Below are 20798 nucleotides of genomic sequence, written 5' to 3'. Positions count from 1 at the left end.
GGCTTGTAGGAGGAATCTTCTAGTCTAATGGAGGCTTGTTCTCTTCCACTTTGGATGAAAGTCACTTGGATGCTTTGAAACCGTTTTCTTGAATGCTCAAGGAAGTAAGGTTTGCTAGCATTGCTCTGCCTTTTTTGAGTGGCTGACACTTAATATTAATGAGATGCTCTAAGCTTGACCACCTCAAAATTGATAGATGGATAGATCTGATTTGGTAGATCAACTATATGAAAAAAAGAAAAGAAAAACTTAAAATGCATGATTTATTCGGCCTTTTAATGTAGCAAAGTTATCATATATTTGATTTTTTAGTGAGATAAGATCTAATGCATCACAATTTAAATTTTGGGTTGTTGATTCAATAGTTTTTGTCATGAGAACCTTAATGAAAGCAACATGTTAAATAATAACTACCATTGATTATATATTTATATAATCTTATCTAACTTTCTTGCAAAAGTGAAGCAAATAGCGTATCTAATGTTACGTTCTTAAATCCCAAGAGAATTGAGGATTATTCGTTTCATTAATTTATTATTTAGGATCACACCAAAGTTAGTGATTTGTTAGGTAGTTTGCTTGAGAGGGATATTTTTGAGGAATGGAAGTGGCATCTTGTTTGTTTTTTCATTTCAAAAGCGTTTTTGAAAAAAATTAAATTTTTTAAAATTTTTTTCTTTACTCCAAATTAATATGTTTTTGGATCATTTTGATGCGCTAATATTAAAAATAATTTTTAAAAATAAAAAAAAACATTATTTTAATACTTTTCTAAGTGAAAAACACTTTGCAAAGTAACCGCAACCACACTCCCAAACAGGGAATGGAATGGCAAATAGCCCTTTTAAGTCTTGAAGTATTTGGAGAGAGAAATTGCAAAGGCATTTGAAAGCATTGAGTATCCCTTTAGTGAGTGAGTGAGTTGAGGCGTGAAATTATTAAGCAACTGGTTTGCTGTGTGCTAATTTTGACTTGAATTTTTATTTCTTTGGGCTTCTTGGAATTTCTTAACTTTTATGGTTGTCTGAAATCCTTACATTTACTTGGCTGAAAAAACTGTTTTAATTATTACAGGGGTAGTTTTCTTTATTCTTTTTGCTTCTTGACTGTTCATTTATCTGTAACTATGCTTTTGGATATGTTAAACTCTAGGATTTTGTGAGACAAGAGGCTCTACTTATGCTTGAAAAAGCTTTGGAAGGGTCTGGCGGTAGTGCTGCATCTACAGCATATACAGAGGCATTCCGTCTCATCACACGTTTTGCTATAGGAGATAAATCATTTGTTGTTAGAATAGCTGGAGCTCGTTGTCTGAAGGTATTTGCTAGCATTGGTGGACCATGCCTAGGAGTTGGTGAAATTGAGAATTCAGCTTCTTATTGTGTCAAGGCAGGTTTTCCTTAGTGATGTTTTCCTTCTTATTTTACCTTCCAGACATTTATATTTAAGAATCTGATGTTATGAACATATGAAAATTTCTGTCGCTCTTAGTAGGCCCTTGAGGATCCTATATCACTTGTCAGGGATGCATTTTCTGAAGCACTAGGCTCATTGCTAGCTCTTGGAATGAATCCAGAGGCTCAGGTATTCCTAAAACATGTGATTCTTGTCATGCCTTTGTTTTGGCCCCCATTTTCCCTCTTTCTTTTCCTTTCTGCTATCTCATAGTTTTTGTCTTTTACTAGGTTCAACCTAGGGGAAAAGGTCCTTTTCCTCCAGCAAAAAAACTAGAAGGTGGTTTGCAAAGGCATTTGGCTTTGCCCTTCACAAAAGGTATTCACATGACCACCCATTCTACATTTGACAGGTGTTGGCACCTTCTTATTTTCTTCTGAAATCATGTTTATTAAATCACAGTCTTGGTGTAATATGTATAGATGGTGTTTTATTTAGTACGGAGTATTTCAAGTCTTAGGATTGAATATGGAGCAACTGATTTCCAGTGAAGAAAGAGTTCTATATTTTCAAGGCTCTGAATTTGGTTAATTTGAAAAATCAAGTGATGGTGCTTATAATTTTGAATTGAAACTTGGTTTTGCTGTTCTGTTTTGTCTTTGTTTATTTATCACTTCTATGTTTTGGTTTTCTTTATGATGGCTTGGATAGCCTGTGAGTAGCTCATCTAAAAGTTGGTGAGTGTCTACATGCTTATTGGCTTTCTACAAATTGCAGTGAGTGGAACTCGGTTGAAGGATGTGCGAATTGGCATAACCTTATCTTGGGTTTACTTTTTACAGGTATTTTTTAACAAAACTTGCCTTGAAAAATCCTAGCCCCTCTTTCTCCTGTTTTCTCCTGTCTTCTTCTTCTTCTTCTTCTTCTTCTCTCTCTCTCTCTCTCTCTCACTCTCATGCTTCTACTGTGCTATCTATTTCTTGGTTGCCCACCCTTTGGTTTCCTTTAAAAGATTTCTTTCTTGATTAAAGTCTAATGTTAGAAAATTTAATGAATAAAATATTTACTAGAATTTTTATTCATGGTCTATTGTTGAACATCATCAATTTATCAATATAATTATTGCCCAATTATCTTATTTGAGTGTTGCCTAATAGTTGAGCTTGGTTTGAAGTGTGAGCTTTAGTTAATCTCAACCTTGTTATTTGGTTTCTAACTTTGTTTTTTCCTCCTTCAATTATATATTGCAGGCAATTCGTCTAAAGTATCTGCATCCAGATAGCGAGCTTCAACAGTATGCTTTGCCGGTTATGGAGATGCTTCGCTCAGATACTTCTGTTGATGCTCATGCACTGGTATTTGTTTCACAGAATTTTCATATTTGTTCACAGAAATTGCATATTTGTTTCTTAATCTTTTTTGTAAGGAGGATGCTTGATGAAGAGATAATTCTGTGCTGTTTTTTTACTGTATTCTTTTGACAAAGTGGAATATATATTAAACATAGGGAAAGCTGAAGTGGGACATGGCTTAGTTCTTCCTATTCTTTTGATTTATTTTGTATGCTGTTCTGCTATCTGACGTTTCAATTCCATATTGGAATTTGTTTTTGTTGTCAAAGAATTTGTTAGTATTTTTTCAATTTAGTCGTGTTTATCTTCTAGCAAATACCTGTTTTAAAATAACTTTGGAATACCATGCTTCTGTTATGGGGACGAGATGAACTCAAGGATAGTGTTTACTATGCTTCATGTCAATGTTTTACAGAAGAGAAAGTAGGTTCAAACTAGTTGAATAAATATTAACTTAAAGTAGTGTAAAAGTAGTTTGTTAAATAAATGCTGAATTAGGATTCTCAAATTCTGTGAGTTGCTGGCTTTTGGATTTGTAATTGTAGGCTTTTGGTACAACTATGATCTGACATAGTCTTATCAGAGTGGTCGGATATACTGGCATCTGACAATAAGGCTATCATAATAGATTTTTTTTTTATCATTTCTAGTTTGTAGACAGGAATAAAATCAAAACAAGTTGAAAGAATGCAAGTTACTGACTCTGCAGCTAGAGCTTGCTTTGTAGCATTCCATGCTATCAAAATACTTACTAACTAATCTCATTTGGTGTTTTGAAGGCTTGCATTCTTTACGTCCTCAGAGTTGGTGTAACTGATCAGATGACTGAACCTACTCAAAGGGGCTTTTTAGTTTTCCTAGGAAAGCAGGTATGCTGAAGCAAATTTGAACAAGGTAGATTTATCATGAGTTGGTTCTTGTCTTGATTCTGTTCTCTTGGAAACTTGCAGCTTGAGTCTTCTGATGCCACTCCTTCCATGAAAATTGCTGCTTTACGTACACTGTCATACACTTTGAAAACATTGGGCGAGGTCAGACATTACTATACTGTTCATATAAAATGGTTCCTTCTGCTTTCTAATGCACTGTCCAAATATGGTCAACATAATTTGAATAATGATGGTCCCTTGAGTTGATTGGGAAGGTGAAACTTTTTAACAGTACTATTTTAGCTTGACGACATATACAAACTCTTACCTTTTCTTGAAAAACAGATCTGCTCCAGCCCTGGCGGCTGTTGCATCTCTTTTTTTTACCCTCCTTCACCCTTTATCTTTTCTCTTGTTTAGATCCCCTATTTCCCTTCCGTTATATTTGCTTCTCCTTGTTCTTTCCCTCTAATGTCACTTCTGTCTTCTGTCTATCCTCTGCTTGCCTCCCCTTTTACCTGTCTTAGTTAGTTGAGAAAATCAAAGCTGTTTCAATAGTTACTTGCAAGTCTCTTCTGCTCACCAAACAGCTGTTGTGTTATGATGTTCTCTGTCTTGAACATCCATTGTTATTGTAACAACCCTGTTTTCTACCAACACAATTTAATCTATACAATGATGGATGAGCATAAAATCTGGATTTTTTTTTTTATACATATGTTGTAAGCTACATATAATCTTATCCAAATTTCTACTGAAATTTCAACAGAGTCTCCTCTAAACTGAGAGATCCTAAGTTATTGACATGGACATGTTTCACTTCTAGTTTCAATCTTCATTAGCGATCTAATCATCCTGGATCAATTCCACAATTTAACACCATCAATAATAGACCACATCTACTCTTTTGATCCATCATTTCATCATCATTTCATGCTACAATCAATAAACACAACATATTCATCACACAGTAACTAATCAATAATTATAAGGTAAAAGAATCATAATTTAAATCTCATGCATTTATAATTGTAAATAAAATTTTAAGAATCTCTAAAGTCATAGTTTAATAAATTTAGCTGATACATGCATCCTAATATTAAAATTTACATACATACCAAAAGAACATACTTAAAATTAGAAAAGGAGTTTATGTTTTCCTTAATTACAACTTTAATAACTATTTAACAAAACTACAAAAGTGATCTACTGTATATCATGAGCTTGTGAAGATCCTATAAACAATTTAGTTTATAACAATTAACAATAACTAAAATATGTTATAGCAAGATAAAGAAATCTTCTTCTAAATTATACATAGACAATCAATTATTAAACCATTCTTTTTTTTTTCCTTTGCGGAATCAATTCGTATCTTGGTCGTCAACTAAATTGACGTCTTAAGTACTACACCGAGTGCTAGTCAATTTTATATTTCTAGTCATCAAATCAAATTGATGCTTTTAGTTCTACTCCAAGTACTAGTCAATTTCATATTCTTGGTCATCAAATCAAATTGATGCCTCTAGTACTACATTGAGTACTAGTCAATTTTATATTTTAGTCATCAATCAAATTGATGCCTGTAGTATGACACTAAGTACTAGTCAATTTCATATTCCTTTCTAGTATTCATCTCTCATCCCATATAGCCAAATACATTAATATTTACGGAAAAATAAAGAATTATCATTAATAGCTCTAGCATGTTTATAATAAAGGAGTTAGTCTCCTACCTGCTGCTCGTGAAGGTCCTGCCTTGTGGCCTTGGAATCCTGCTCCAGCAACCTCTCTTGTATCGACAGGTATACACATCATTCCCCATTTAGTAATTCAATGTAAGTTCACCCACAACTTAATCATTAATAACAATTTAGCTTATAATAAAAATTCCACTCTCAAAACCTCTATCATTTAAGTCTTTTATCAAAGGAAAGATTTTTTAGAGTCAGCTACTCTAGTCATTTTTACTTATCCCCCAGAACACTAGTTACTGTTTTGATTATAACTGAAGCTATAAAATTCGGTTTTGGGTATGGTTTGTTTCTTCTGAAAGCTAAGATACTCCAGTACAACTTTGCTGAAGGAAATAAAACTGAGTTCTGCCATTAACACACCAAAAACTATCTGTTATCACAACATGCAAGACTGTCCAGTAAGGTTCCAGTCTGACCTCCCCTTAGATTTTTGCCCTTATCTATAGTTTTGTAACTCCAAATTATGCAAGGTCAGTTTCATTTGAAAGCTAATATCCCTAACTACAACTTTTGTGAAGAAACTTATTCCAAATTTTATCATTTTGAAGTCCTAAACTCGCCTGGAACATGAGTGACGCATCTGTCCAGTTTCAAATCTAAGGTTTCTAACATGCAGCCAAGTATTTTCCTTCCTATTCAAGACAAGTATCTATCTTCCACATGTCTTATAACATCATTAAAACAACCTCATAATCAATCAATTAGTCCATTTCACATCCTACTTGAAATAATTAAAATTCTCTCAAAGAAACATATTCATTTTCTTTGACATTTCTTCATCAAACCATTATTCAACACAACACAAAAATTCTGTAATTCTTACTAAGTCTCAATGTTTGTAATTTAAGGCATAAACAACCTTTTCATTACAATTTAAATACAAGATTTCCATTTCTTTTCAATTCATTCTCCACATCTCAATACATGCTATAAGAAGTAAACAAATAACATGTATACATTGTTCTAATTTTCCTAATTCTTTCCCTTTATGTTTGGCACCACCTCCTTCAATAGCATTAGGATTTCTCTTCATTTGTGTATATTCTAAGTTATTTTTATTCATCTCTATCCCAATTACATCAAACAAAATAAATTTCTCATTTCCCTCACATTTCAATATAAACCCTAACTTAAAACTTACAATTTAGGTATAAATTCCTAATTGAATTCATTTAGGCATGCATATTTAAGTCTAATGCCACTAACCTGGTGATAAAATGGTTTTTGAATCGTAATTAATTGAATTTTTCCTACACTTCTCCCTTTTCCCTCTCCTAGGCCGAAATTGGCTTTATATGGAGGATGGATTTTTTCTTCTTCAATTCTCTCAATTGAATTGATACCTAGTCATTATTCATGTCATTAAACATTATTCCATCACAAATTTAACATTTTAACCAACGAATTTATGAAATTCAACATCTATACAACACTAACACATTCATCCATCCACATAGTGCATAATCATTTAAAACCAAACATTTTAAATGAGTTTCTCACCTTAATTGAATGCTAATCCAAGTGGGAGATTGTGAGAACAAGCTAAGTTCCCTTCCCTCCTCCTTTTTTTCTCCTAAGCTCCCTAACCCTAACTTTTAACTCTTTAAAAACCTACTAAACCACCTAATATCTTCTTTTGATCACTCAACAACTCTTTTAATCACTCTTTGCTAACCTTTTCCAAGTGATTTCATCATGAAATAGATAAGAAAAAATAAAAAATCCATGCCCTTCTTCCTTTGGTGAGCTGCCGGCCTTAAGAGTGAGAGAGAGATCTATTTATAGGTTGATCTTTTGAAATTTACACCCATACCCACTTTATTTCATATTTGATTTTAACCCCACCAATTTCTAACTAGTCGTTCTCCTAACATTTAATGCTATTACATCTTCTCATTTCATTATATTTCATCCCTTTTCCTTAAATTAAACTTGTCTGATTTTTTATTTAACCCATTTCATTTACTGGGTCAAATTTTTTTTTTTTTTTTTTGGTTTCAATTATTTTAACTAGGGGTTTACAATTATATCCTTGTTTTAATCAGTCAGATCAAAAGTGAGCCCTTTGGTAGAGCAGTCTTGGTCTCTTTTTTATGTGTTAACTCTTGACTTCTTTTTAGTCTCTTTTCATAATACCTTTTAATTTGTACCAGCAGATTTTCTTCGATGGTATAATTGAATTACATACTGCTATTATTAACCATATCTTGGTTTTAGCATGCTTGTCGTTGCTGGTCCCTAGTTCTGTCATTCTAATAATTCCATTTCAATCAAGAAGTGCATCACTTTAGCATGTTGATTTGAATTTGATGGGAGAAGCTTTATGCTTGTTTTTACTACTAATAAAGTATGTTTTTTTGTGAATTACTTGTTGGTGATTAATACTACATGAAATCACAGGATTGGAGACTGTTATGCTGTTTAATGTACATTTCTGTTTATATGCATAATAATAGTATGTTTTAATGTGGAACTTGACCTGTTTATTTTTCAGGTTCCATTAGAATTCAAGGAACTCTTTGATAGCACAATTGTTGCTGCAGTATCTCATTCTTCTCAGCTTGTGAGTATTTCATTATGTCTTACTCTTTAAATCTTATTATAATTCTTCAAATAGTTTTTCTGTAAATTTTTTGTGAAGTTATTTCAAACATCCTCTTGTTTTATCTAGTTGTCAAACAGATGGTAAAGTCCCCACTTAAATGTTTTGACTGTTGTTTGACTAGAATTACTACCCTTCCCTTTCTTATGGCCTTATCATGATCTAAATTATGGTTAATTTAAATTGAAGATACTGAATTTTAGGATTGTGTCATCATAGTGCAGGACAAAGCTGTTTCGCAAAGGAAAAGTGGTGGAAATTATGGTGGTTATTAATGAGAGACCAGTTATAAATTTTTATTAAAAGAAAATTGACTTCAATGAGACAAGGAAAAGAGAAAATAAAGAATAAAAGCAAGAAGAAGAGATGAACTAGATGCATGTGGCATCTAAACAACTATCAAAATATGAGCTTGATATAAGCTTATCTATAAACTCAGTGTCTCCCCTTTTTTTTTTTACTCTGGTGTAAATATAAAACCAGTAAAAATGCTAGTATTTTACTTTTTTTTTTTTTTTTTTGGGGGGGGGGGGCTGGGTAGGAAAAAATTCATTTTTCTATTATGTTTCCCTATCTTCACCTGCTGCCATTTTTTTTCTACACTTAATGATGATAGTGTTTTTTTTATTTCAGTGTTCTAACTCTTCTGGTTTTTGCATTTGAAACCATGTTTTCCATGGTAGTTGAATATTAATTGCAAACTTGTGGCTAGGTACGCATTGAGGCTGCCTTGGCATTGCGTGTTTTGGCTGAGGTCGATCCTACATGTGTTGGTGGTTTGATTTCTTATGTTGTGACCACACTAAGTGCTTTGAGAGACAATATTTCGTTTGAAAAGGTATAGTTAATATTTTGACAGGACACTTCCTTTGACACTTGGTTCTTGTTCTATCTGTGTTAGTATTTGCTCCCTTGTATTTAAATGTCTTGTTTGCTTCCCATAATTAATCTGGAATCAGTTTAATGCTTGAAGTGCATAAGGTGAAGAAATTTAGGATCCTTTTTGTACATTTCCTCTTCTTCTCTCTTCCTCCCTCTCTTCCTTCCTTGCAACGTTTGATCAAACTATCATAATTTCTTGAGTTATAAAGATACACCTTGTATTCTTATAACTCTCCATCTCATAAAAGGTTTCTGTTGGTTGCTCTTGATGTTTTCCATGTTGTGTCCCCTCTCATTTTCAAGGCTGTGGTTTTCTGTATATGTCTGCTAAAAAGTAGTTTCATACAAGTGCGCACTGTTTTGAATTTTGCTTTGTATAGATATTCTTTTGAATTTGAATTCTCGAATAGAAGCTATGCTTCTGATCTTGCATGCTTTTCATTTATAATTTCTCCGTAACCAATTCTCTTCCTACAGGGAAGCAATCTGAAAACTGAGCTTGATTCTTTGAATGGACAAGCTACTGTTTTGGCTGCTTTGGTTTCTATTTCACCAAAACTGCCTCTTGGCTATCCAGCCAGGTAATTATTCTAGTTTATTTCCTACTTCCAATAAACTCGTTAAAGTTACATGGTTGTTGAACATGATTTAATTTTGCAAACTGTCGAGTTTCAAAGTGAATTGCTTCACATTTCCATAAACTCCTAATAACCTAGTCAGCAAGAGTGGCTTGGTATTCAAACTGGGAGTTTGTATTTCTTTGATCATTATAATTTATTCTTCAAATGCTCATGTGAATAGTCAAGAGTCCATTATAAAAAAAAATAACCAAGGGGAACAATGAATGAATGAAATTTCACTTTGAGGAATGCCTATGTGATTTTAGATTCAAAATGTCCTACTATATCCTACCAAACTTTGAGATAATTGGCATATTTATATAAAAGCAACACAGTTGGTTATAGATTTCGAATCCCATACCTTTCGAGCTAAGTGATAAGTTTTGCAGCTGCTAATGCTCATTTTTCTTTTGTAAAAATGGTCTGAATGCCTCTCAATGGAGGATCTCTTCTCTTTAAATAATGAAGTATCAACATAATTACATTCTACAATCACTCCGAGAACATAATTATAATCTCTCTTAGAATGTAACTATGTACAACTAATTTCCTATCAATCAATCTTCCTATATCAAGCTTCTAATTCAAGTAATTGCATATCAGTCTTTCTAAATCAAGATATTACAGTTAACACCCCCCAAAAATTGATGTGTGTGGATCACAAAGCATTAATTTGTCAACCATGAATTGATGTTGATGATGAGATAGAGCCTTGGTAAGGGGGAGTAATCAGATGTTGGTCAAGTGCTTAACGAATAGAACAAAAATCTACTGCAATGCTTGATGCAGTCATTGAAAATCAGATTGGTAGAAATTTGAACAACACTAGTGTTATTAGCATGGAGAGGAGCAGGAGTAAGTTGAGGAATGCCAAATTTGCCCAACAAACCCCAAAGCCAAACAATCTAAGAGCATATGAATGACATAGCATGATAGTTTGACTCGGTTGAGGATTTAGAAACTCGGTCCCTTACTATTCTAAGAAATAAAGGCATCACCAAAAATCATGGACCAACCAGTAACTAAATGAGTGTTAGGACAACTAGCTCAATTCACATCACTAAAACTAAACTGTAAAAAAGCCCTAGAAGGAAAGAATAACCCGTGACTAGAAGTACCATGAGATAATGAAGGATACGTCGTACAACAATCAAGTGAGGATGGCGAGGAGCCTGCATAAACTGACTAAATTGCCAAATATCAAGCCAAGTAATTGTCAAATACTTCAAACTCCCTACCAGTTTTCGATATGATGAGGGCTTAAATCATAGCTTTCCATCATCTTGTTGTAGCTTTAAGTCAACCTCCATTTGTACAAGGACCAAGTTACTGGACTAAACTAGCTAGGGTGAGAAGCTCTTGAGAATACTTGTGTTGTTGCAATAGTGTACCAGTCAGACAACTTTACCAAGAAAATACTGCAAGGTATCAAGATTTTTCTTATGAAATGAAGTGTTAAGATGAGCTTGTAGTTGCTCAATCAATTGAGAATTAGACCTTGAAATAACAATAGCATTCGTATATACAAGAAGTGCAACAATTCTAATAGCAATCTTTCAAAGTAAGAGAGAGGAGTCAAATTGATGTTGAATAAAATTAAATCAAGAAGTGTAGAATGAAACTTCTTCAACCAGACATGTGGTGCTAGTTTCATTCCGTATATAGATCACTTTAAACAACAAACCAGAGGAGGAGGAGTGAGTGAACATGTAGGTGGAGGAGTCATATATTTCTTATTTGAGGTTTCCGTGTTGAAATGCATTCCTCACATCTATATGTTGGAATAACCACCCTTCTAAGGCAACGATAGCTATAACTATGTGATAGTAGTCATTTTAGCCACAGGTGCAAACATCTCATCATTATCAAGCCATACTCTTGTTGATTTTCAAGAGCCACCAAACAGGCTTTTTAACTTGCAATTGAACCATTAGGATGTAGCTTTATGGTATAAACCCATTTGCAGTCAAGAAGTTTGATGCCATCAGGACCATGAACAATATTCCTTCGTAAGACTTAGGTTTTGTAGTAGTATTAAGAGTAGGTTGAAGAGTTGAAGGAGAGAATTTGGACGTGAAATCCGAGATGATTTACGAGGTTCAGCCAGAACATGATCTGGTGTCGTAGGTTAGATTAGACAATGTGACCAGTGGACTACAAGATCATTTAGTATTGTGGTAGCTTCTGGTTTTTGCCAAACCAAGATGAGAAAAAGTGTTTGGTTAACCAAATAGCTTTTAGTTTTTTGCACCGGACCTCACATATAATTGCATTTCAAATATTGGTTTTGTAGAAGCTAAAATGACTTGTTTTTCATTTATTTTGCATGCAAAAATACATCTTATAGTAGTTTTAACAAACATATATTTTTTTAAAATTATTACTAAAAGTGTTTTCTCAAACCTATTTTTTTAAATCGTAATTGTAAAATCTACCACAATGCCAATTACACACTACATCTCTAATATACAATTCCTGACTTAAATCGTTTAGTAGAACTCAACACATCATCAAAATTGGAGAGCAAAACTAAATAGGAACCATGAGAAGGAGATTGAATGAAATATTGATTTTCAAAGAAGACCACATTTCATGAAATCTGAAGTATATTAGCATCCTAATCTTATCACACAAACCCTTTATGGACATTACTATATCCTAGAAAAGCACACCCAATAGATTGAGTAGCAAACTTGTGTTGTTCAATGGATTGTAAGTGAATAAAACAAACACAACCAAAGTTACAAAGGGTGTTGTACTCAGGAGCAACACCAAACACGGAGAATCAAAATTGAGAACTTGGGATGGTAGACAATTAACTAAATAAACAATGTAGATAATGTTTCTACCCAAAATCTAGGTAGTACAAAAGAGTTAGCTAACAAAGTATGAACATCTAAAAGATGATGATTCTTACACTATGGAAACCTATTATGTTGATGTTGAGGTGTGATGGACAAGAACATTAGGAGATTATACCCTTTATTTAGATAAAATTGAAAGTCCATGGACATAGACCCCCATAATCATATCTTAGAATCTTAATGCAAGTAGAAAATTGATTGGCAACAAAAGCTTGAAAGACATGAAGCACATTAGCTTTAGAATGAGGAAAATATACCCGTACAAAATGATTATTATCATAAATAAAAGTCACAAAATACATGTACTAAGCATGTGAAATAATGGAATTGACACCCCTATAGATTAGTATGAATGATCTCAAAACAAGTAGATGCTTGACTGCCATGTGAATAAAGGTTAAAGACTTGCTTTTACCAAGTTTACAAGAACCATACTTAGAAGACTCAAGGTAAAAACAAATCTTTATTGCCCAAATAAACATGTTTTATAAGACAAGTAAAAACAACAATACCGGGGTGTCCTAATTTCTTATGCCATACAGGACTATTATTAACAATCGCAAAAAGAAACAGATCTAGGAATGGAAAATTGGAGAGGAAAGAGATGCTCCTTTGCTATCATTTTCCCTGACACTTGATTTGTGCACTACAATCATCATGATCAAAGTGAATTTTACAATTATTATCAACCAATTGGCCACAAATTAAATTGGTAGATAAATCTATAGGCACAAATACATTATTAAAGGAAGACCTCAAAGTTCCAATTTCAGTGATAGGAAGAGCATTGTCATTGGTTATTTGAATATGCTGTTCACCCTTATACTTACAAATATTATGCATAGCATATGTTCTATCATATGATTGGAAACTACAAAATCAACCAGGAAGTAAGTAGATTCCCCCTACCTTGTATGTTGAAGGCAAAAAAAATCAATTGTTGGACCATCTCGCGAGTGAGAGGAGATAAAAATTTGCTTACAAATTGTTGTTATAGAGAAGGAACCAAAGAGGCAGCCACAAAATTAGACTAGACACCATTATGAGGGGCTAGAGCATGTCGATTTTGAGGTCGAACTCGATAAATTTTAATGATGTGCCCCTCCTTTTTGCAATAATTGCAATTTTTTTTGTTAAAGCGCTTTGCAATATGTCTAAACTCCTTGCAATTGTAGCGTTAAGTCTATGACCTGGATCTTCCTTTACCCTAAGCAGCATATGCCATATTAACCATCGCAGATGTTATAGTTTCTGAATTAAGACTAGGTTGAGTGACTAGGGTTGTTCTTCACTTACTAGACCTCATTGGGAATGGTAAAATGAACATATCAGCATATTCGCTCCATAAATTAAGAAATCCAGAATAAATGCTAATTTATTCCAATTACCTTGGTGGTAGTTGCCGATTTCTAAGTCCAATTAAACTTTTGGGCAACATTATTATGAGAATAAATGCTCCTAAGATACGTCCACATCTCCATAGCCAAAGTGAATGGTCGAAGATTATTCACCGTATGTAGTTCAATAGAACCTAGTAACCAAGAGATAATATGAGCATCCTTGCTCTTCTAGGAATCAATCTACTTGGGATTAGTGGGAGCCTTAGATGACCCACCCAAGTGACCCCATAATTCTTTGCCCATAACAAACATTTTGAATTGAAACTCAAGTGGAGTAACATTAAAACGAACAATATAATTTTCTTTTTTCATGATAAATCAGAAGAAAAGAATTGAACGAGTGAAAAAATAGAGCTTGATGTAAAAAAGAACTTTAAACTGTTGGGAATGGGAACTTCAAAAATACCTAACCATGCTGCTGTAATGTCCAACCAAAACAGAATCTCTCTACACCTAGAAATTGTCTATAGCCCTAAACCAAGTAAAGTCTCAAGAAAGAAACCCAAAAAAATATCCCACAACACGATCCACAAAAAATACTCACTAAAAGAGTTAAGCACAAAATTTAGATTTTTAGCTCTAATACCATGTCAAAATGATCTGAATGCCTTTTCAATTGAGGATTTTTTTCTCTTTAAATAGTGAAGTAACAACATAATTACATCCTACAATCACTACTGGACCATAATTACAATCTCTAAGAAGGTAACTATATACAACTAATTGCCTATCAATCAATCTTTCTAGATCAAGCTCCCTAAATCAACTAATTTATCAATCAATCTTCCTAAATGAAGATATTACAGCTAACAATTATTAATTTCCTAGGTCTGGAGAACCCTTTTGTCTGGTTGGGAAATTTCTTTATTCTAGAAAGCCCTCTTGTTCTGATTTACCAGTTTCTTTTTATTTCTTTTAGAGTCGCGTGGTTTCTTTTAATCATGCATGCATTAACTAAAAGTTGGGTATTTGAAGGGTGCTCAAACTTTACATACCTAATAGGCACCGGTACATTGAAAATATTGAAGGCTAACTTTTCAATCTATTGCAGGATTGGAAGTATGATTTTATACTAGGATTCTTCAGACCTATTATTTGAGTTGAAATTTCCGATTCCCATAAACTTAAAACATGGTTACATAAGATATTTTACAGCACATGATAGATGTATTTGCATGTGGACCACATATTGGTGTGTCCATCATTTCATTTGGATTTATTTTCTTGGTGCTATGCTCATGCTTATCTTTGCGTCTGACTGTTAAAACTGCTTTATAATTGTCTTCTTGTGCTCAGATTACCAAGATCAGTGCTGGAACTTTCAAAGAAAATGCTAACAGAATCTTCAAGAAATCCTATAGCTGCAATAGTTGAGAAAGAAGCTGGATGGTTACTTTTGTCCTCGCTATTATCGTCAATGCCAAAGCAGGTTTGCAGCCATTCTATATTCATTATGTACTGTAACCACAGCGAGAATGTTATGGTTATATTTATTCATTAGTCTCTGTAACCACTATATGTAAGTTATGGTGTTGTTCTTGATGCATGTAGGAGCTTGAAGACCAGGTTTTTGATATTCTTTTGCTATGGGCTACCCTCTTTAGTGGAAATCCAGAACGAGAAATTCAAAAAATTGAAGATTTGGCTTCTACGATATGGTAAGCTCATACATCAAAGCATTGTTTGTCTATACTCTGCCTGCAACTAAAAAGTGATCCCATCTTTCAATATCCTTTTTATACATCAGTTCTTTTTAAGAAACAAACACATCCTTTTCTTTTTGTTTAGATTAGAATGTGGTTATATTAAAAAACTTCCCTTTTGGGATGTAAAGAAAATTTTGGTTGATTGAAGGTGAGAGCAAAATTGCACAAAGGATAGTAAGGCATCCAATCAGTAGCCTTCCCATCTCATTCAATGTCAGCTAATAAAACCTAAAAATGTGATTTGGAATTAGTGTGCCTTAAGCAGGTTTTGAATCATTTTATCCTCCCTCAATCACTTAAAAGAGCACGATGCTTGAAAATTCTAGAAGTTTTCTCTACTAAATGATGATAGCATTTGTCAGTAGCACATTTTCACAAAATCTTGCATTCATTGCCTTTTCCAAAGCAATGCATGAAGAGTATCGCTTCACTTATTTTGGGTGCTCTCACTTATTTTGGATACTCGTAACTTGGAGTAATAAGCTTATTCCACATATCCCAAGTCATCGTACAATAATTAGAAAGACGTTGTGTCTCCTCCCTGTCAAAGCATATCTTAAAAAATCACTCGAAATGTTATATGAGGTCTCTTTTCAGCCTCAACTAAAAATTCTGTGTACATTTTTTAGCTGAAATTTTCAAATATTGATGAAAAGTTCATGAAACTTACAACATCAGTTTTGAATATCAGTGAATGGTTCAATTTTGACCTAGGAAGAATCAGATCTTGACACTCTTGTCATATATGATTATAAAAAAATGTAGAAATATTGTCAGCCTTTTTTTTGGTATTCTAATGAACCCTAGCACAAAGAGTGTAGAAATACGCAGACTTGCTGTTTTTCTGTTTCCGTGTTTTCTTGTGGATTTTTCTGATGAAAAGGATGAGTTCTAGAGAATAATTTGGAGTTCTTGTAGGAACCATGCTGCATTGAATCTGAGATAGATCTCTGCTAAATATCCAATCCAGAATTCCTTTTGTTTTGTTTCCTATTTATCACTATTTCTAGTTGAAAAGATGCCTTTGATACAGCATGTTGCTACTGATGTTATTGTGTTTGCTCTTTCTTTTTTCTTTTTGTAGTGTGTGGTCTGCTGCTGTTGATGCACTGACAGCATTTGTAAGATGCTTTATTTCTCCCAACGCAGCAAACAATGGGATTCTACTTCAACCTGTTATGGTATACTTGAGTAGGTACAGTTATTACCAGAGTTTCTCCAACCTGCACCCAGCTTCTTCATTTCTTTTGGATTTTGATTTGTTTAGCTTCATCAAGTGTTATGATTCGTACTAAAAATTTGATTGTATTATAAAACAGCGCCCTGTCCTATATACTACTGCTACAACGCAAAGAACTGCCTAATATTAAGCCTGCAATAGACATATTCATCATCAGAACGTTAATGGCCTATCGGGCCCTCCCTGATTCAATGGCATATAAAAGTGACCATCCTCAAATTATCCAATTATGTACCGTTCCATTTAGGTAATCATGTCTTATACTTGTATGGTGGTAATTTATTTCATTTTTCATTTGTTTCTTTGTTGTGAAGATTGACACTCTTTTTTAATGTACAAAATTTATATATCTTTCCAGTTTTGTGTGTGTGAAAGAATTGCATGACTGATTTTGTTTGTGTTCCTTCATGTTGAATAAAAGGGATGCTGCTAGATGTGAGGAAAGTTCATGCTTGAGGTTACTGCTGGACAAAAGAGATGCATGGTTGGGTCCTTGGATTCCTGGAAGGTGCTTGGATCTTCATTATTTTCTTGTACCATTCTTTTACAATTTCTATTAGTTGGGTTCTGTTAATTGTTTCGTTACAATTATTATGTCATGTTTCAATAATTCATATAGAATCTTGAACTCTCTCTCTAAAAAACTTTTTTGCTCATGTCTTTAATCAGGGATTGGTTTGAAGATGAAGTTCGTGCTTTTCAAGGTGGAAAAGATGGCCTTATGCCTTGTGTATGGGACAATGAACCCTCAAGTTTTCCTCTGGTAATGACTGTTTCATTGTTTCTAGTTGACGTTAGATGTTCTATTATTTTTTATGGTATTTGTTTTTGTAGTTATTATTCTTGTTGTTATGTTACTTTACTCCTTATCCTGGACTTTATTTTGTTCCTGAAGCCGGAAACAATAAACAAGATGTTGGTGAACCAAATGCTCCTTTGCTTTGGAATCATGTTTGCTTCTCAAGTAAGGGGATCTAGTGTTTGGCTTGACATTCGTTTATCAATGTTTTAGTTGCAAGGGTGAGATGTCTAACATTTATTTTTTCTGCTGATAATATATCCCAGGATAGTGGTGGGATGTTGTTGCTTCTTGGAATGGTTGAGCAATGTCTAAAAGCTGGAAAAAAGCAATCATGGCATGAAGCCAGTGTTACCAATATATGTGTTGGGTTACTTGCAGGATTGAAGGTTCTTGGAATCCCCTTTTGATTTGCTTAAAGGTCACTGTATGGTTCAACATTTTTCATTCAGGATTTTATGCTATTTTCAGGCTTTGATTGCTTTACGTCCCCAACCTTTGGGACCTGAGATACTGAATGGAGCTCAGGCAATTTTTCAGGTACTTAATTTTCAGGGGGTGTTTTGTAGGGGTTGGGGGGTGACCACCTTTGTTTGGTTAGGTGAGTGGGGGAAGGAGGCTAATATTTACTAGCTTTCAAATTACTTTTTTTTTTTTTAATCTCAAAAGTAATAATATATTTTAATCATTATCTCTTTCCTCCAACTATTCACCCTTTAATTTATTAATAAAGCAAACATCCTTAAAAACCAACTTTTCACTCTTGACAATTACGCTCTCAATAACTATTCTTGTAACATCGTGCCTCTGTATTTACCTTGAAGCAAAGGCACCCCTAGCAGAATGCCTTGCATTGAATCTATGACTAATCATGGATATGGCTGTCACTATGCCCTTTTCTTCATTTGCTTACTTTAATTTGTCAGAGTATTCTGGTAGAGGGAGACATCTGTGCATCCCAACGTAGAGCATCATCAGAAGGTCTTGGTCTATTAGCTCGCCTGGGAAATGATATCTTTACAGCCAAAATGGTTAGTTCCACAATAATGTCTATTGTAATTTTTCTCATTAACTTGATTGTAATTGTGATGTGGAGATGTTATACATCTTTCATGGAGGTTAAAGTTTTATATTTTTCTTCTCAACTAGAATTCCTGATAGCTCTCTCTATTTCCTGTGTTTGCCTGATGCTCTCTCTCTCTCTCGTCTTTATGATGATAAAAGACTAGGTTGCTTCTTGGTGACCTTCCCGGTGCAACAGATTTCAACTATGCTGGCTCAATTGCCTTTGCACTTGGCTGCATTCATCGCAGGTAAAATTTTAGTTTCCTTTTTATTTTTTTAGTTTTTTGCATTCCTGTTGGTTGTATTTGACACTAATTCTCTTTACATGTCTTATTATTTTACTAAGAAAGTAATTGGGTAGGTTTTCTAACCACTATATATCTAACCAGTTCCTTTGAGATTTGTTGGTTGATGTGGCATGACTTTGGTGCCTGCTTTGAGGGAGTGTCATTACCTATTTTTCTTGGGGATTGAAGCTCTTTTGAATTTTCTTTTTTATGGTAATTTTTACCAAGTCTTGATTTTTTTTTCTTTTTACCTAAATATAAGTTATTTGGTAGAGAGTTAGTAGTTAGAGGGGGTGGTTAAAAGGTTTTCAGGGTCAAGATTGAGAAAGGGTTTGTACTTAAAGTTGGGTATGAAAAAAGGTCTTCAGGGAAAGATTTTTTTTTTTTTTTTTCTTCTTTTACCCAAATCTATTGTCTATTGCATATATTTTAATTGACAACTTAGGAAACCTAAGAATTAGCTAAAATTGTGCATTTCCATGGTTTGTCACCTCGTTGGATATAAGGTTGGAGTGGTTGTAAGTAATGTGATATAAAATTTTGGTGGGTGGATATCCTGGTCCGTCAATGCTATCAAGTGATTATATTTGTCATTTTAAGGTTTTTGATACATTTGTGGCATCAAGTAATTAGAAAATTCTAAATATTGTGTCATTTCATGTGTAGAAGTGGCTAGTTTAGTAGCTTGTGAATACAATTATAATTTATTTGTAGAAGATACGGACACTGATTAGCATTCAAGTAAAAATGATCGCTATTTTAAAATCATTGTTTGACTGTATGATGCATGAGCATTTTGGAAAAATAAATATTTTTCTTAGTTGTTTTTATTTTTTCTTATTCATCTTAGGATTATTTTTTCTTATTTAGTATTAGGCTTTTCTAGTTTTCCTATTTTATTTTTCCTATTCAATATTGTTAGGTTTTTCTAATTTCTTATTTAAAGGAATAATTTTCTATTTTATTTTCTGTTCAATATTACGAGGTTTTTCTAGTATTATATATATATATATATGTGTGTGTGTGTATATATATATATATATTTATAAAGGGTTGAAATAGCTTCTTGGTGGGTAGACTTTGATGAATAAAAATTAAATATTTTAAGTGTCTCCTGTAGTTATGGTAATATGGTTCTTAGTCTTTGAGGGTTTCAACTTAAGTAAACTTGCTTATCCTTAGGTCCTTACTGTGTCAGTGTCATAATTTCTACATCAAGATAATGATTAGCAAATGAGTTTAAATAGTTATCTTGTTGTCATAATGCTGATATAGGAATTGAATTTTTTCCCCGTTGCACCTATATTCAAAAGGAAACTTGGACTCTGATTTATCCTTTGTTCTTTTTCTCAATAACATTCTGGGTTTAGAACCAGGTGCTCTTAGAATTCAATGGGAGCAGTTTCTTAGTTCAGGGATTGTTATGCTATTCTAAGGATATTAGCAAAAACAAAGCTGGGTCACATTTATGTTTCTTACATGTGTGAAATTTTGAAATTTGGATGGAAGTTCAAATACTTTGTTGGCCAACCATACAGGCTTGTTAAAATCGTACTCTTTCAGAACGAAGCTCATTGATAGTTTTTTGTATGTATTAATCACAGAATATCACCACATTTTTATGCAGTGCTGGAGGAATGGCATTGTCAAGTTTAGTGCCTCAAACTGTGAGCTCAATATCTTTGCTAGCTAAAAGTACGATAACTGGGTTACAGATCTGGTCGTTGTATGGTCTTCTTTTGACTATTGAAGCTTCTGGTTTCTCATATGTATCTCATGTTCAGGTACTTGAATTTGTTTTCACTTTATACTGTTCAAAAGGTGGGATAATTGTATCCATCATAGTCAGTCTATTTACTTCCAAAGATGGCTTTTCATTAACTTTGTTATATTCTTTTCAGTCGTGTTATATTACTTCTCTTTTCTCTCTGTCTTAAACAATGATCAATCTTGGTAACTG

General features: G+C 33.5%; 1 protein-coding gene across 3 annotated transcripts in view; it reads left to right on the top strand.

The window, feature by feature from the left end:
- LOC118055991 (protein SWEETIE) overlaps positions 1-20798 on the top strand; it is a 37055-nt gene that overhangs the window by 3772 nt on the left and 12485 nt on the right. For 2 of the 3 annotated variants that reach the window (XM_035068054.2, XM_035068053.2), the window contains exons 4-25: positions 1153-1389; positions 1495-1584; positions 1686-1773; positions 2173-2237; positions 2646-2750; positions 3527-3616; positions 3698-3778; positions 7868-7936; positions 8688-8813; positions 9335-9438; positions 15038-15170; positions 15293-15399; positions 16532-16642; positions 16767-16934; positions 17109-17195; positions 17357-17450; positions 17583-17651; positions 17753-17875; positions 17958-18026; positions 18413-18517; positions 18711-18799; positions 20466-20622. In XM_035068054.2, the coding sequence (XP_034923945.1) occupies positions 1153-1389; positions 1495-1584; positions 1686-1773; positions 2173-2237; positions 2646-2750; positions 3527-3616; positions 3698-3778; positions 7868-7936; positions 8688-8813; positions 9335-9438; positions 15038-15170; positions 15293-15399; positions 16532-16642; positions 16767-16934; positions 17109-17195; positions 17357-17450; positions 17583-17651; positions 17753-17875; positions 17958-18026; positions 18413-18517; positions 18711-18799; positions 20466-20622 (2367 nt within the window). Of the gene's footprint in view, positions 1-1152; positions 1390-1491; positions 1585-1685; positions 1774-2172; positions 2238-2645; positions 2751-3526; positions 3617-3697; positions 3779-7867; positions 7937-8687; positions 8814-9334; positions 9439-15037; positions 15171-15292; positions 15400-16531; positions 16643-16766; positions 16935-17108; positions 17196-17356; positions 17451-17582; positions 17652-17752; positions 17876-17957; positions 18027-18412; positions 18518-18710; positions 18800-20465; positions 20623-20798 lie in introns of those variants that run through there. The other variant, XM_035068056.2, reaches the window with a different exon arrangement.

Source organism: Populus alba, chromosome 4 (assembly GCF_005239225.2).
Source record: "Populus alba chromosome 4, ASM523922v2, whole genome shotgun sequence".
NCBI classification, from domain to species: Eukaryota; Viridiplantae; Streptophyta; class Magnoliopsida; order Malpighiales; family Salicaceae; genus Populus; species Populus alba.
The sequence above is the reverse complement of the archived record's forward strand: the minus strand, read 5'-3'. Positions and strand labels throughout refer to the sequence as shown.